We start from the raw sequence: 15,697 nt of genomic DNA on the forward strand, positions 1-15,697 counted from the left end.
CTATATCAGAATAAACAATGTGCAATCTCTCATCACACGGACCGTTTGATTCTGAAAATGGTAATGCAGACATCTTACCTCTTGCACAAATGTCACAATCTCTCAGTATATTTATGTTTGTCATATTTTGACTTACCTCATGACCAGATTTCTGTAATAATTTAATAAGATCTTTAGCATTGAGATGTCCTAAGCGCTCATGCCAAAGACGAAGATCTGTCACGGAATCCGCGGCCGCGTTTGCAGATTCACACTCTTGTAGGCAATACAAGTTACCTCTACGATTCGCAATTAACCTAACGTTGCCATTTTTATCCAATATCTCAGCTAAATCACGTGTAAAGTATACGTCATAGCCATTATCCGTAACTTTTGCCACAGACATCAAGTTAGTTCTCAAATCTGGCACATATAAGGTGTCTTTAAATTCAATAGATGGTGCTGAACTCTCTGTCAATGCCGATAGTCTAACTAAGCCCTTACCTTGAACCTCCGCGCTCGTGTTAGTAGCCAACTTCAATTTACCATTGTACTCTTTAAGTGTACCTCCAAACAAATGAACGTCGTTGCATAGATGGGACGTGCACCCGGAATCAAGCACCCACTGTTGTTTAAGGTTATCAATAATGTTGCATTCTTGTGTACCTGAAATATTTAAAGACATTAATCCCTCATCCACAACATTACCGTACTGTTTTGGTTTTGGGTTTATTTCTCGACAATCCGCGGCTCTATGGCCGATTCGATTACAACGGTAACAAGTCATAACTCTTCTTTCGTTCCCATCGTTCCTGTCACCACCCGAGTGGTCTTGACGTCGTGACGTCCCTGATTCTCCTTTAGTATTATTAACTTTCCGATTATTCCATGTTCTCCTTTTTTCACGGACATACATAACATCATTTTCCGCTGTATTAACCTTTCTAGACTCATACTCTTCTAAAATCTTTACTTTGAGAACCTCAGGTTTTGGTAATTCGTCTCGGCTTTCAATAGCGCAACGAAAATTTGTAAAACTAGATGGCAAAGTATATAATAGCATAATAGATAAAAGATCATCGTGGATCTTTACGTCCATTGAGGCCAACTTATCCACTGCGTCGAAAAATGTGCAGATTTCTTCTCGAACATCCCCAGACTCATTCATTTTATGCAACAGTAGACGTTTTAACAACATGGCCTTCCTAGCGGGCCCGCGAGAGGCGTAAATAGACTCTAATCGCAACCATACCTCCCTTGATGACTTGCAGTCTCTGACGTGACGAAGTTCCGATGAACTAATGCACAATATTAGATCAGCTTTAGCTTTGGCGTCCTCAGTTAACCACTTTTCTAATCCCTCCGCATCAGTCGCGGCGGGTTTAGTTACTTTACCGTTCGTATATTTCCACAAGTCATTTTTGATGAGAACGGCTTCTGCTTGCAGCTTCCAACTGTCATAGTTCTCCTTGGATAACGCATCAATACGTACAGTGCTCATTTTGTTTCACTTCTAGTAGTAACCAGAAATTTTACAATCGTCGTCAATAAATCACTTTTTGCAACCTATTCCTGGGCCCGTAACCATTGTTCGGGCTACGGGCGAGTAGCGCAAATGGTCCGGCGTTTAGGTTGCACGGAAATAATAAAGCACCACGTAAATAAATATATTATTTATAATATTAAAGAAAATTAGTTTACATGACAGTCGAATGAAAAATATTAAGTAGGAAAATAGAACACGTCAATGTCATAGCATAGACTACTGTAAGTAAGGCAGCCAGCAAGAAACCTTGCTTTTGGTATAAACCTCAATAGAGATTATCCGCGGACGGACGGACGGACGGACGGACAGACAGACAGACATGGCGAAATTATAAGCGTTCCTAGTTGACTACGGAACCCTAAAAACGATATAATACTGGACTGACAAAGCCCATACAAAAAAGCAATACCCCTGAAATGTATGGGCCTTTTAGGCTTAAAACTAGATGGCACTGTTCGCAGTCTGGAAGTGGCCAAATCATATTTTTTCCCCAAATATTTTTGCGTATTTTTATTTTTTATAAGAACAAATGACATATTTCTTTATTTGAAAATCATGATACCACGTCAGTACACATTTTGAAATAATACATTTGTAGGCATCATCAGTGTAGTTATGATAGTATTTAATAGGTGGCGCTAAAAATCGAGGTACGATTCTTAGTATGAAGTATGTAAATCCTATATAAATAATCCTTGGTATAATAATTATTACTTTAAGGTAGGTACCTAGTAGAATTGAGAACTGGGGGCCGATTTTTGAATCTCACTTTCACTAAAATACCGGTTGAAAACGGTGAATTGCCTATTATTTTCAGTGTCAATTTTCTGAATTAGAACGCCGTGAGAGTCAAAAATCGGCCCCCTGCATGTTCAATGGGATTTAGATTCTTCCACAGGGTGCATGCAGGTGTTTTTGTCAATCCGCTATAGAACTATGAAATTTTCTTAGCCAAATCCAGGCGGGGCTATGAAAATTGCTGCAAACATAGCTTGGTATGACTCTAGTCATCGCTTTATCAGCCACGGTACCTATAGCGGATGGCACCCTGAGTCATCAAAGTTAGCAATGATAAAAATTACGACCACAATATATTTTTTTAAAGGATAGTTCTCCTCTTCTTTTTTTGAGATTTATTTTTTATTTCGGACATAATCTAACTATTCTCGTTGAGAGATATCAAAAAGTAACTCTAGTGACACATTGCAAAAAAGTATTTTTTTAGAATTAAAAATGTTTTTTTTTTTATTTTAAGTGCCATTTTTACAAATAACATGTAATTTTTATGTGAAAATATATCCAAAAACATGAAAAAAAAAATACAAAAAAAATTTTGATGACTTGGTTCGAATCCTGGTATGGGAATTTATTTGCGGATTATTTATATTATTTGGGAGTCATGGTTTTCTATGTATTTCAGTATTAGTATTTGTACATATATTATATTACATCGTTGTCTAGGTACCCACACAAGTCTTTTTGAGGTTACTGTGGGACTTAGTCATACTGTGTTAGAATGTCCTATAAGATTTATTTGTTTATAAGTATTAATACAGAGTCTGGACTTTTTCGTTTATTGATTTCTGATGGACATCCGATATCTCCATAAATTCTCTTATTTTTGTACACTACTTTATTAGGTTATCTAAAAAATATAATTATGGTCACCCTATTGTCAGAGGGTTATTTACAGACCAGTCTTTGTTAATTGTTCCATAACAACGTGTGTAAAAAAAATAAAAATACGGAAAAAATGTTGCTCATAAGTTTGTTTGTATTGTGTGCGTTTTTGAATTGTGACGTTACTGGCCAGATATGTAGAAAAAGGACTGTGTAAGTAAAGCTCTTTTTTAAGAAATAAGTTTGGCGAATTATTGTGCAGTAAAATAAAAGTGAAATAGAATAGGACACGTATCATAATTGAGGATGACGTCACCAACGAAGGGAAGGGGCAAAACGCTTGGTCCTCAAGCGTAAAGCTATCCGAACTGAACTTGAACGAAACTAGTGAGTTGAACGAAATTAGTGATCTTAAAGAAACTAGTGATCTTAAGGAAACTAGTGATTTAAACGAAACTAGTGATGCGAACGAAACTAGTGATGGCATAGATGAAAAGCAGAGATCGGATTTTTGTGCGTCATCTCATACTAAAAGTCATTAAAATGACGTAAGTCACTAAGAATGTCGCAAATCCGTCCGATCTCTGATTGAAAAGTCAGCCAGATAAACGACCATTCGAACCAATTATTCGGTTAGTCAGCCAAATAAACTGTCATAATGACTAAGGCATCCGTGGGGTCAAACTTTCTTGACAGGTAGGGACTTCCTATATCTATTTATCGGTGCTCGTTTTATTATATGTATACTAGTGATCGCCTTCAACAAATTACACAATCACGAGAAGTTTAGTGTTCATTTTTGTATACTTAGATTTGATGAGATGAGACTTTGGATTGCTTTGATTTGAGTTTCAAGGCTTTATCTGACTATTATAATATATGACATCTTATTGATCCTGCTATCGTTGGTGACGTCATTCGCTTTCCTGCTTTTCTGAAATTTGATGATTTTGCACATACATATTATGACATCATCAAAAGACTTACATAAGTTTCTTCCACAGAGTAACCAAGATGGAATACGAAGAGTATAAATATACGTATGTTGACCGATACTCGAAGAAGAATTGGTTTGGACGGGTGGTTTACAAAACAAGGATAAATTCCGGTGTAGGGACGAAGCCAGTTCAAGTGAGTACAATTATTTCTTATAAATTTTTTTTGAATCGACATATGCCATTCCTTACGAGTATTAAAAATGTTATCTAAATCTAACTTTTTCAATATTTTTAAATTCAAGGTAAAATGGAAAAATTCACACCTCCGGCAGGACTCCAACCTGCGACCTTTGGCCTTGCCGGGGCCATCGCGCTTCCAACTGCGCCACGGAGGCCTGCTGGATGTGTGCGAATTTATCCATGCCTTCCCTCAATTCTCAAACGGCTTAGGGTGGCGTTATAGCAAACATCCAACCATTAGAATATATCTTATCAGGCACTGGAGTCTCAATTTATATTGAGAATTCGCCAGTAACAATGTGCTAACCCATACTAAATTTATTTTTTATCATGCAGAAACGTCTGCGATCGATATTACATATTTTTAAATAAAGGAAAAATGGAAAAATTCATACCTCCGGCAGGACTCGAACCTGCGACCTTTGGCCTTGCCGGGGCCATCGCGCTTCCAACTGCCGGATAAGATCCTTTGATTAAAGTAAAATAGCGGAAGATAGGTGACGCGCCAGTCAAATGTGGCCCTCAAAAATCAAGCTCCCGTCGCTTGATTGCTTTCAGTTGCAATCGGCACTGCGTGCGCATCGGATGTCGTGAGACGTGTAACGTGAGGAAATTATAAATTATTTTTTATTGGTAAAACGTAACCAAAATGCTTTCGTGTGCTTTTATGCGTTGCACAAACCATTCTAAAAGGAAAAACAAATCGCAGGGAATCACATTTCACTCGTAAGTACATGAAAAAAATTATTTTCTAAGATAATTTATAAATTCAGTCTTTGTTTTGACGGCCATTTTGCAGAGCGGGATAGAAATATAAGTTTCATTGACGTGCGACCAAATACGCATGATACATTAATGACGCTCAAAGATTGCCTTTTGAGATTGGCCTTCGCGGTAGCGTCAGCATAAAATGTTGATCATAATAAATAATTCTTAAAATAAAACTTTTACCTGGTATTGATTGTTGATTGATTATATTATTTTTTTGTTAAATGATATTTGACCTCATTTTTGCAACAAACTTTAGTAGTACATTATTTTGTTATTTTTATTTACAAATAATAAAATGATGATCAACTAAAGTTTGTTGCAAAAATGCTTGCCTTATCAACAAAATTTTTTTTAATTCACTCGCACCAAATATGTTTATTTGTTTTCTAGTTTTCCTGGAGATGAACTTGTCAGACACAAAAGGCGTATTGTAGTGCGTAAACAACGACAAGAGCCAGACTGGACGCCTCGACTTTTCTCGCTATAGTGAGGGGAAAAGTTTTGTAAATAACTATTATTCTAAGTATAGGAAAGTACCCTATCGTAAGCTATTTTAATAAAGTTTGTCTTAAAGAAAAAATATGAGGTCACTATTTTAGTTCCATCAATTTCTGCCATCTATTCTATTTTCAAAAAGTAATAGTGTGTTGATAGTGATTAGGGTTGCAAATAGAAAAAAAAAACCAAATGTTTTTTTTTCTAAATATGTTTTTTTTTTTCACATGAACAAATAATTCGACAATAACGGTTTTTCGTGACTTGTAACGTGTTTCAATAACAATAACGTACATTTTAATACGATTAACATTCAGTATACAAACGTTTATTGGGGAATCCCCGATGCTACGTGCAGCGTGGAGAGGCGGTCGTGTTGCCAACAGTAAATAGTGATAACTACCAACTACAGATTTCGTAAATGTTACTTTTATAAGACCAGAACTTAAAGTAATTAGATTGAATTCGTTTAATAGTTAACATTAAGTCTAAAAAAACGTATAAAAGTATTAACTGCTTTGCAAATTTTGAGATTTCGTACTTTAGAAAAAAAATACTCCAGAAAAAAAAACTTTTTTTTTTCACGGTTTTTTTTATTCATGTTTTTTTAAGCCAGAAAAAACCGTATTTTTTGCAACCCTAAGTGAGATACATGTCATCAAGCTCTTATATTGTCATTTCAATTTTACGAAGTTTCATTTCTTTCACGCGGAGGAACTCCACGCGCTTTTTTCTAATGTCTGTATCAAATAAGATATTGTTGACAGTTGTGGCAAAAAGTGCCTCATCTAAATTTTGGTGAATAAGTTCATAATTTAGTTTAAAAATAAGACGTAATAAATATTAAAAAATATACTTATAATTATGTTTTTTTTTTTGGTAACCCTACTTACACTAAACCAAACATCGCTCCACAGTGCAAAATAGTAAAGTAATAAATAATAAGTAATTTATTTTGTTTTCATAAAAAATATGTTGCATAATTCTTATACTCCAATTTGTCTGCTGACGCTTCTTGATTCTTTGCAATGACATTTTTTTTTAATCTTTATTAAAGAGTTTTGACATGACACTTGGAAAGAGGCTCATCTCGATGCGCGCGTTTGTCTCGTTCGCACTACCGTCGTAATAAATCGGTGTGTCCCTGTCGTTCAATAGCGTAAATTTACATAGCTGTGTGAGTCTTTTTGTATGTAGTAGTGTGTAGTGCCATTTATTAGCTGACAATTAGTATTGACGTGCCGTATCTTCCGCTATTTTACTTTAATCAAAGATAAGATCTATTCTCTCTCAAATTCAACTATTATGACTTTGACATAGATGTAGCGCTGTGTGGAAGGGCAAATATGCTGGCCCGAAGGTTTGCTAGATGTTCAAAAGCGATTAAGATTACTCTGTTCAAGCCGTTCAAGGCATTTTCTTCATCCTTCTACACAGGCAGCCTTTTCGGTCAATTATACTAAAAAATCTTATAACGCCTTCAGAGCTGCCAGAGCGCAGAGAGAGACTAGGTTCTGCAGCGCGCTATGTTTGCGGAGGCTCTAACTGATGGCTTTGCAGCAATTATACGCAAGAAAGCGGCAATTACTTTGTATTTTACCTTATTCTAATTTTGTCTTAGTTGAATGTCCTAACGTAAAGCACTAGGTACTTACACTTGTTATAACTGTGTAACTCTGTGGTGATAATTATGTATATAAAAGTATGGCTTATAATCCCAAAATTTAATAAAATATCATTCATGTTTATTTACAGAAGCAAGAGGTTGAGTTCGTGCCATCATGCTGCGATGGGTACATCAGGACCGACACCGGGTCATTTGCCGAGTAAGTCCTAGTCCTATATGACTTAGTACAGGCCCGATATGGAGCACTGGCCCTTTAAACATCTGTATTCCACTACCCACTACCACTAGTGCCCTTCGACTAAATCTTGAATTTCAATGTAGGTACAGTGTGCTACAAAATAGCATGGAGAAATTATGAATGAATTCACTGATAAATTTGCCATGCTCTTTTGCGGCCTACTGTACAAATCGTGTTAGATTCCAAATTCCAAGTGACAAATAAATATTTAAGGGTTGTACAATGTCTTGTGCTCTGAAAACTGCATCAATGCCAGCGACAAAACCTTGCACCTTAGAATCTCAAATGGTGATGACTGATGACCTAAATAGAGTTACCGGCTCTAAAAAGTATGTAGGTTCTTGTTTTTTTACTAAATGATTTTTATCTTTCAGCATAGAATGCACACCAATATGCTCTCCAGCTTGCGAGAACGGGAAATGCATATCGCCAGGCGAGTGCGAGTGCAATGAAGGATACTTGCTGGATGACGGCAGCCCACACAAATGTTCGCCTACTTGTGGATACTGTGAGCATGGCACCTGTGTAGCACCTGATGTGTGCCGTTGTGATTACGGTTACTCTACACAAAACGGTACATGCCATTTAAGAAAATTATCACCTTTTTATCCTTGGCCTCCAAAATGAGAGTACGCCATACGTGGCGTCCTGTGTACTTGCGTATCTTCCAGCCCATTATCGGCTTGTAGCTGACACAGATCCGCTATCACACTGTCTCCCCAGCGGTATTTGCGCCGACCCGCTGGGCATCGTTTTGGAGACCAAGATCCTCTTTGGATCGCAGAGCCATATTACTTAGTTAGTTTTTTATCCTTGACTTAATGTTCCTAGTACCTGTGTTAAATGTCACTTTTTCAAATTTTTCAGGAACATCATGCCTACCAATTTGCACCGAGCCCTGTGTCAACAGTGTTTGTGTCGCTCCAGATACCTGTCAATGTCACTCCGGCTACAGAAAAACTGACAGCAATCTCTGCACCGCTTATTGCTCCCACGGCTGCCTTCACGGGACATGCACCGAGCCCGAGACATGCACTTGTAACGCAGGATGGCAGAAGTCAGAAATAGACGAATGTGTACCAAAATGTGACGTAAAATGTGGAAATGGTACGTGTACTGCACCTAATCATTGTACTTGTAACGAAGGATACAAAGTTGATGAAGAACATAATCCGATATGTGTGCCACATTGTGATGTTGCATGTGGAAATGGTGCTTGCGTTGCTCCTAATACTTGTAAATGCTATGTTGGATATGAAGTTGACAATAGTAAAGACCCTAAATGTGTGCCGCAGTGTGATGTTGATTGTGGTAATGGGACTTGCATAGCACCAAATGAATGTAATTGTAATGCGGGATATAAAATAAACAGAGGCAGTAATCCCATGTGTACACCACAATGTGAAACTGATTGTGGGCATGGAATTTGCACAGCACCTGATCAATGTCAATGTAACGGAGGATATAAAGTTGATAGAGAGAATAATCCAGTTTGTATACCACAGTGCGATGTTAAATGTGGGAACGGTACATGTATTGCACCTAACACATGCGAGTGCAAAATAGGATATAAAGAAGACAGAGATAAAGAGCCAATATGTGTACCGCATTGCAAAGTTGAATGTCGTAATGGGATTTGCACAGCTCCAGATCATTGCGAATGTAATAAAGGTTATCATCTTGACTCAGATAATACTTTTCCCATGTGTGTACCAAAATGTGACGTTGCTTGTGGCAATGGATCTTGTGTTGCACCTAATACTTGTGTCTGTCATGAAGGATACCAAATAAATGAAGAAAATAATCCAGCTTGCGAACCACACTGTGATAATAAATGTAGCAATGGAACTTGCGTAGCACCTAACGAATGTAAATGTTTCCCAGGTTATAAATTAGATAGAGATGATGAATGTAAACTAGACTGTGAATATTGTGAAGGGCATTGTTTTGATGTGGGGAAATGTGAGTGCGATGAGCCTTTTAAAGCAACCCGAGTTACTGCAAACGGTGAAGAATGTAAAGGCAATATTGAGAATTGCACGCGAATAATTTGTAAAAAATATAACATTGAAACTACTGAAGGTATATCGTATGGATATGATGACATTGAGACGAAAACTACTAATGGGCTGAATGCCAAGGCAAATAATTTGGACGGTTTCGCGTTTAACGGATCGGTATACGACTATTATGACAGCATACTTAATAATTCAATAGAACTAGATAATGATGCCGAAAATCAGATACAGGGAAGCGAACACTGGTATGTAAAAAATACACATCTACATGATTTTTACGTTTACCAAATTCATTACGTTTATACCCATCTAAGAAATGTTTTACACGACTCAAAGTATTTACCAATAATTTAAACAACTTGGTGACATTTTGCTCATCTTTAATCCAGGTGTCGGTAAAATAGTGTGGTACAAGTAATTACTGATTATGATGTGTAATTGTTTATCAGAAAATTATTATTTTGAAGTACTTAATTATAAATTAAAGTACTTACCTCGATATACTCCGGCGATCAATAGAAATTTAAGAATCCACTCTAATGAGCTTTTTCACATTATCGTAGCTATCTATCTCTATCGCTCTTGCGTACTGGCGCGACAGAGCCAAACTGCCTTTCTGTCGGCGTCTGACGTCGACGATTGACGTTCGGCTACGTCAGCTGAGGATTGAAAAGGCAGATGTCATAGATTAAGATAGGATATCGGTCCTACATCCCGTATCGGATTGGATGATGTGAAAATGTTGCAAGGTACAATATTTTTCAGGATGCAGTCAAAATGGAAGTACGCAGTCATTTCCATAGTTGTCATTATTTTGGCCATCGTCCTCGGTTCGCTGATCATTTTCCGGACAAGTATAATAAAATGTTGTACAGGAAGCGGCGATTATACTGTTGAAGGTACCTTTTTCTTTGTTTTAAATGAAATAAAAACGAATAAGTAAAATAAATGATAATGATAGTTGCATCCTAACTAAATAGTCCTATTTAGTTTGGTTGGTTTTTCAGTGTGTGTGGTACATATGAAAGGGAAATAACTTTGATTACTTTTGCGCTACGAGACGCGGAGATAAATATGAGTCTTTGAAGATTTCTGTTTTTTCCTAGAACAAAATTGTTACTATCCTCTAGGCGACCAGTCTGGCCTTTTTTTATTAACGAGGGAAATGCTTTACGCATACCATCCCAGGCGCAGGGACCGGCCTGGGATGGTTATAATATAACAACATATTATGTGACTCCCATATAGGCTAATGAGACCCATGGTCGGTCGATTGCCGCCTCAGGGCTATAGGACGAGGTCGCAGGCACGTTTCGGCACTCCTCCGCAACGACCAGTTTGGCCTAGTGGGTATTAAAAACGCGTTTTAGATTCAATAATCATTCTTTTCAGATGAAACAACTGACAATGCAGACAAACAACAGATGTCTGAAGGTAATATGCGGTTGTCTACAATTTTGAAAAAGAGAGGGGAAGATAATAGTGTAAACGAAGTATAAGTTAAATAAATATTTTTATATAAAACTGTGTGTTATTTCATTTTACAATTCTCATTAGGTCATCCAATTAGCATGGTCCAAACAATTAAATTTACCTGCTTATTACTATTATTATATTTTGTTTCAATGTTTAGCAAAGCTATTATTAAACTAAACTGTCTCGACTACAGATCTGGGTGGACGCAGGAAGAAACTAAAATAACTACTAGTTTAAACTACTCGTTTTTTTTTACGATGCTTATAAGTTTATTAGTGTTATGTGCTTTTTTAAATTGCAACAATGGCCAGATATGTTCGAAAAAGATTACGTAAGTATTATATGGACTTTCTTGGGATAATTTTATTCAGAATTGACAGCATTTTTAGTGGCTTGTGTAGGGTAGGAGCTTAAAAAAGTCAAATACAGAGTTTAATGACAACATGTACACAAACAAAAATTGCGCATCTTTCATCTAAATCGGTTCAGCTGATATTTGTGCTCCATACAAATTCACACCTCCTTTTTGATAACCTTAATGACTTCTGTGGTTATTAGTAGGCTTAGGATTTTTTATCGCACACCGTGGTTATAAAATCCGTGGAGTCGCCATATGAACAATTTTCGAAGTCAAAGTCCAACAGTATGATGTCATATTAAATATCGAACGTAGTTAATTTTAACTAAATAAGTATGTCTTTCCCATCACGGAACAATAATATTATTATTAGTGAATTTTATCATAATCCTATATGATAATATTGATAATACAAAAAAAAATACTATTAAGAGAGAGAGAGAACTACGTTCGATTAATACCTATAACATACATCATTATTAATATAGAATTATGATAACATTTACTAATAATAACATTATTAGGTAGTTTAAATTAAAATTACGATTAAAATGAACTCAGTAACGATGTGACAGTGTGTATAAATATTTATATTTATACTGTTGGACTCTAGTTGTTAGTATAAGGCTTGAGTGAACGCTCGGAGCGGATTTAAGTTTTTTGATTGTATTGTATGTCACAATACAGTACATTACGATACTAGTGCGAAAAAAGGAAGTTCGAAACGAGTGGTTCACTTCGGTCGTGTTTTAAATCGACACGAGTTACGAATTTCCTTTCCGCACGTGTATCGTACGACATTTTTCAGTACAGATGACTGTCCGAAGTTCGACATGGCATATAATGAACCACTTCTCGCACTAGTGCATAAAAAAACACCATCTGTACTGAAAAAATATTTTTCTTACAGTGTGACCAAATGGGTAGAAGAAGACACTACTTATTCCGTTAAGGAGAAAAAGTGCCTTTTGATTATTTTGTGCAAGACCTCAACTAAAACGGACCATGCCAGAAAGCCTGTGCTAGTAAGTACATAAATATATTTTTTTTTTCAAGGGAATGGATATTAAAAGAATAATAATATCGGCTTTTACCTACTAGTGTACAGGGTAAGACTAGAAATTTTAAAATGCTGAGGAATACGCTGTTAAAATTATTCGATTTCCTCATATTACACTGTGTATAATATAAAACATCTATTTTTTTATAAAATAATTTGATTTGAGTCACCTAAAAGTATTGTGAGTAATTAACAACACCATCTTTCATGAATTCATGATAGTGTGAATTCACCCGAATTATTTATTATTTTACAGAAAAAAGAGACTATTGCTGTTCCAACATGTTGCGACGGATATCGAAATATTGATCCTTATAAGTCATAAGTCATTTATTTGCGAAAGATAGGGTATACATAGGTGTGTTTGTTTACAATAAAGTGAGCCAATCTACCTTGTCACACAGTGACATGCAAATCTCAGATTGTACCTAGGTCTAGTACTATGCATGCACTTAAATAATACCTATCTAAAGCTAGATTATATCTACATAGAAATATTAATATACAAAACAATACAAATTATCGAATATAAATAAATTAATTAATTGAGATGTCACAGATTTAGCGGTTTAGTAGTCTAAATATTCCTTTACAGAGTAGAAAGTCTGTTCATTTAGCCATTCAAATAATCTTCTTTTAAACAAATGTAAAGTAAGGCCTTTGATAGTGTCTGGGAGCTTATTATACAAAAGTATACTCATAGGATAGCAACTTTTCTTATATAAACTTGTGTGTGTTCTCGGACATATGAGTCTGTTAGGGTACCTCGTATTAAAGTTACAGAATTCATAATTTTTTGTATATAAAGTTTGGTTGCATTTTACAAATACACACATTTCAAATATATATAAACAAGGTACTGTAAGCAGATTTAGTTTTTTAAACAATGGTCTGCATGAAGTTAATACGGACACACCACAAATCGCACGTATACATTGTTTTTGAGCTATAAACAATCCAAGGATATTTGAGCCGTTCCCCCATACCGTTATACCATACCTCAGACTAGATGCCACGTAGCCATGATACGCTTGGACGGCTGTTTTTTGGCTTGAAATCTTAGTTAAGCGCCAAAGGGCATACGCAAAACTATTTAATTTCTTACACACACCTTCAATATGATGGTTCCAGTGACACATATCATCAACCACTATTCCAAGAAATTTGACATGATCTGACTCAGTAATTTGTTGATCATCATATGTAACAGTCATTGGTTGTTTTTCTCCATACCCATTCCAAAATTGAGTATATGTGGTTTTGCTAAAATTTACTTGCAAACTGTTTATATTTAGCCAGTCTATTATATTAGAAAGTGCTGTATTAACATCGTTTGTGTGATTGCTTTTGTGTTCACTGGATATGACAACAGACACATCATCAGCAAAAAGAATGCAATGATGATTCGTGCTTAATGGTAGGTCATTGATATAATTCCTTCCTTGCCTTCTGGGTAAGTTTCTTAGTACGTAGTTCTTAAAGTCAGTCTAACCCTTTTGAAGAGATTTTGGCTTAAACAAAAACATCACTAAAACGAGTAAGTAATCTGTAAGCTTCTAAAATTTTCTTTTCCGGATCGTGCATGTTTGTCTGTCAAATATTCTTCGATTGAAAGTCTCAACAGAGGTTTAAACTACTTATTTTAATTCGTCATTTACAGGGTTATGCATAGATTTTTAAAACTCTACATAAAAGATGTCAAGACAAGTCTATAGTCTATTCCCCAAAAATGCATTCGTATCCGTGTGTTTTTGGGTTTTAACGTACTGCTACCATTACTTAACCACTTATAAAAAAAATGTGAACCATAGACTTGTTTTTTAAGCTGTCAAACTTTGTGTTAAATCTAGGAGAGTGTTTCACGATAGGATATTTTAAAAAACTATAAAAAAGTAAGTGCAAGGTCGTAGAAAAAATGTTGAATGCAACGATGTTCAACTGAGTCGGAATATACTCGTGGAGTCTTTATTGACAATATTTGGCTTCGCTTCTAATTGTTACCCACGCCACTTGCCTTCTTTGACCTCTTTTAAACACCGGTTGCATAAAATACTTTTTTTTCATGCCCTAATTTTTGAGAGTCCGACTCTAAAGAATTAGGGGCATGAAAAAGTGGCATGTAAGGATGTGTTTAGAATTTCCATTTTTCCGCACATATTTCCACAATGGTCATGTCTAAAAGCAGTGTTCATAGCATTGACAAGATAATTCTGTTTTGAGGTAAAATTACACCACAAATTGTCTGTAAATACCATATTACAGTATATTTATAGGCTTTGAAATTAATTTTATTATGTACCTTAGATTATATTTTCTGTTCCTGTTACTATAATTAATTATAAGGATATTTACATATTTTACAGTTCAGTACAGATTTTATCGGGGGATAGAAATCATCTCACACGCACCAATACGAGAATTAGGATATTTTGAGTTCACACTTTAGTTAAAAAGTCAAAGTTATACCTAAAAATAATGTAAATAAATATTATTTACCAGAAGTTCGTAAAGAAGTGAAACAAAATGTTGCTGAGGTATTGTATATTATTGTGGGTGGTTTTTGTAGTACATGGTGTTACTCTTAGTACAAAGACATGCAGAAAGGGCAAGTAAGTATCGATTTAGCATAATAAATATTTACAATACTTTCGTCAAAATGAAAAAATTTGAACCTAATATAATCGTCTAGAAAAAAAATACACCCGTGAACGTAAAACATATTTTATTTTTATTATTTGCTGATCATTTTATTTTCGGCTAGTAATTCTTCGGCTAAGCTTGTGCATTTTTTGTCAAAATTGTTATATTACAGTGAAACCTGGATAAGTGAGACTTCAAAGGACGACAAAATTTATCTCACTAAAAGAGGTATTCCACTTATTCAGGGTCTCAGTTAGACAGGCATAATAAAATGTTTGTCTCATTTACAGAGGGTATCACTAATAGAGGCCAGAATAGGGGATATGTCAGTTATAGAGGTGATAAATAAGGTGTTTTGCATATAGTAGTTCTTATTTGTTGCATACTACTTAAAAGAAAAGGTAAATAAACCTTGTATTTTAAATCAAATATAAGACTCATTCGTATAAGACGTCATTGTATCTTAGAAATTTTATAGGCATATTGTGAAAGTATTTTTTTTATAATTTTTATATTTATCATCAAATTTTTAGCTTTAAATTTAAAGATAGGCTAAACATTATTAAAAGTATGGAAATAGATTTCCAATAAAGTCCAAGTTACAGAGGTCATAGATTGACTGTATCTCAGATACAGAGGTAAATTCCTATAAAATTCTTAACAAACAATTAATTTAATATACATTTCAAAT

The 15,697-nt window shown here is 35.4% G+C and overlaps 1 protein-coding gene and 1 long non-coding RNA gene across 2 annotated transcripts; both read left to right on the forward strand.

Annotated features, from left to right (window-relative positions):
• The first annotated feature begins 3,234 nt into the window (after positions 1-3,234).
• LOC125224919 (cell death abnormality protein 1-like) lies at positions 3,235-10,994 on the forward strand. The gene is made up of 7 exons (XM_048128439.1): positions 3,235-3,358; positions 4,150-4,276; positions 7,345-7,415; positions 7,829-8,028; positions 8,322-9,717; positions 10,238-10,371; positions 10,865-10,994. Exons 1-7 carry the CDS (start codon positions 3,279-3,281, stop codon positions 10,969-10,971), a joined length of 2,115 nt encoding a protein of 704 aa, XP_047984396.1. The 5' UTR covers positions 3,235-3,278; the 3' UTR covers positions 10,972-10,994.
• A 165-nt stretch (positions 10,995-11,159) lies between these two features.
• LOC125242648 lies at positions 11,160-12,674 on the forward strand. The gene is made up of 3 exons (XR_007178898.1): positions 11,160-11,279; positions 12,217-12,331; positions 12,623-12,674. It is a non-coding gene; the product is annotated as an uncharacterized LOC125242648 (long non-coding RNA).
• Positions 12,675-15,697: the final 3,023 nt, after the last annotated feature.

The sequence above is a fragment of the Leguminivora glycinivorella genome, chromosome 3 (assembly GCF_023078275.1).
Source record: "Leguminivora glycinivorella isolate SPB_JAAS2020 chromosome 3, LegGlyc_1.1, whole genome shotgun sequence".
NCBI classification, from domain to species: Eukaryota; Metazoa; Arthropoda; class Insecta; order Lepidoptera; family Tortricidae; genus Leguminivora; species Leguminivora glycinivorella.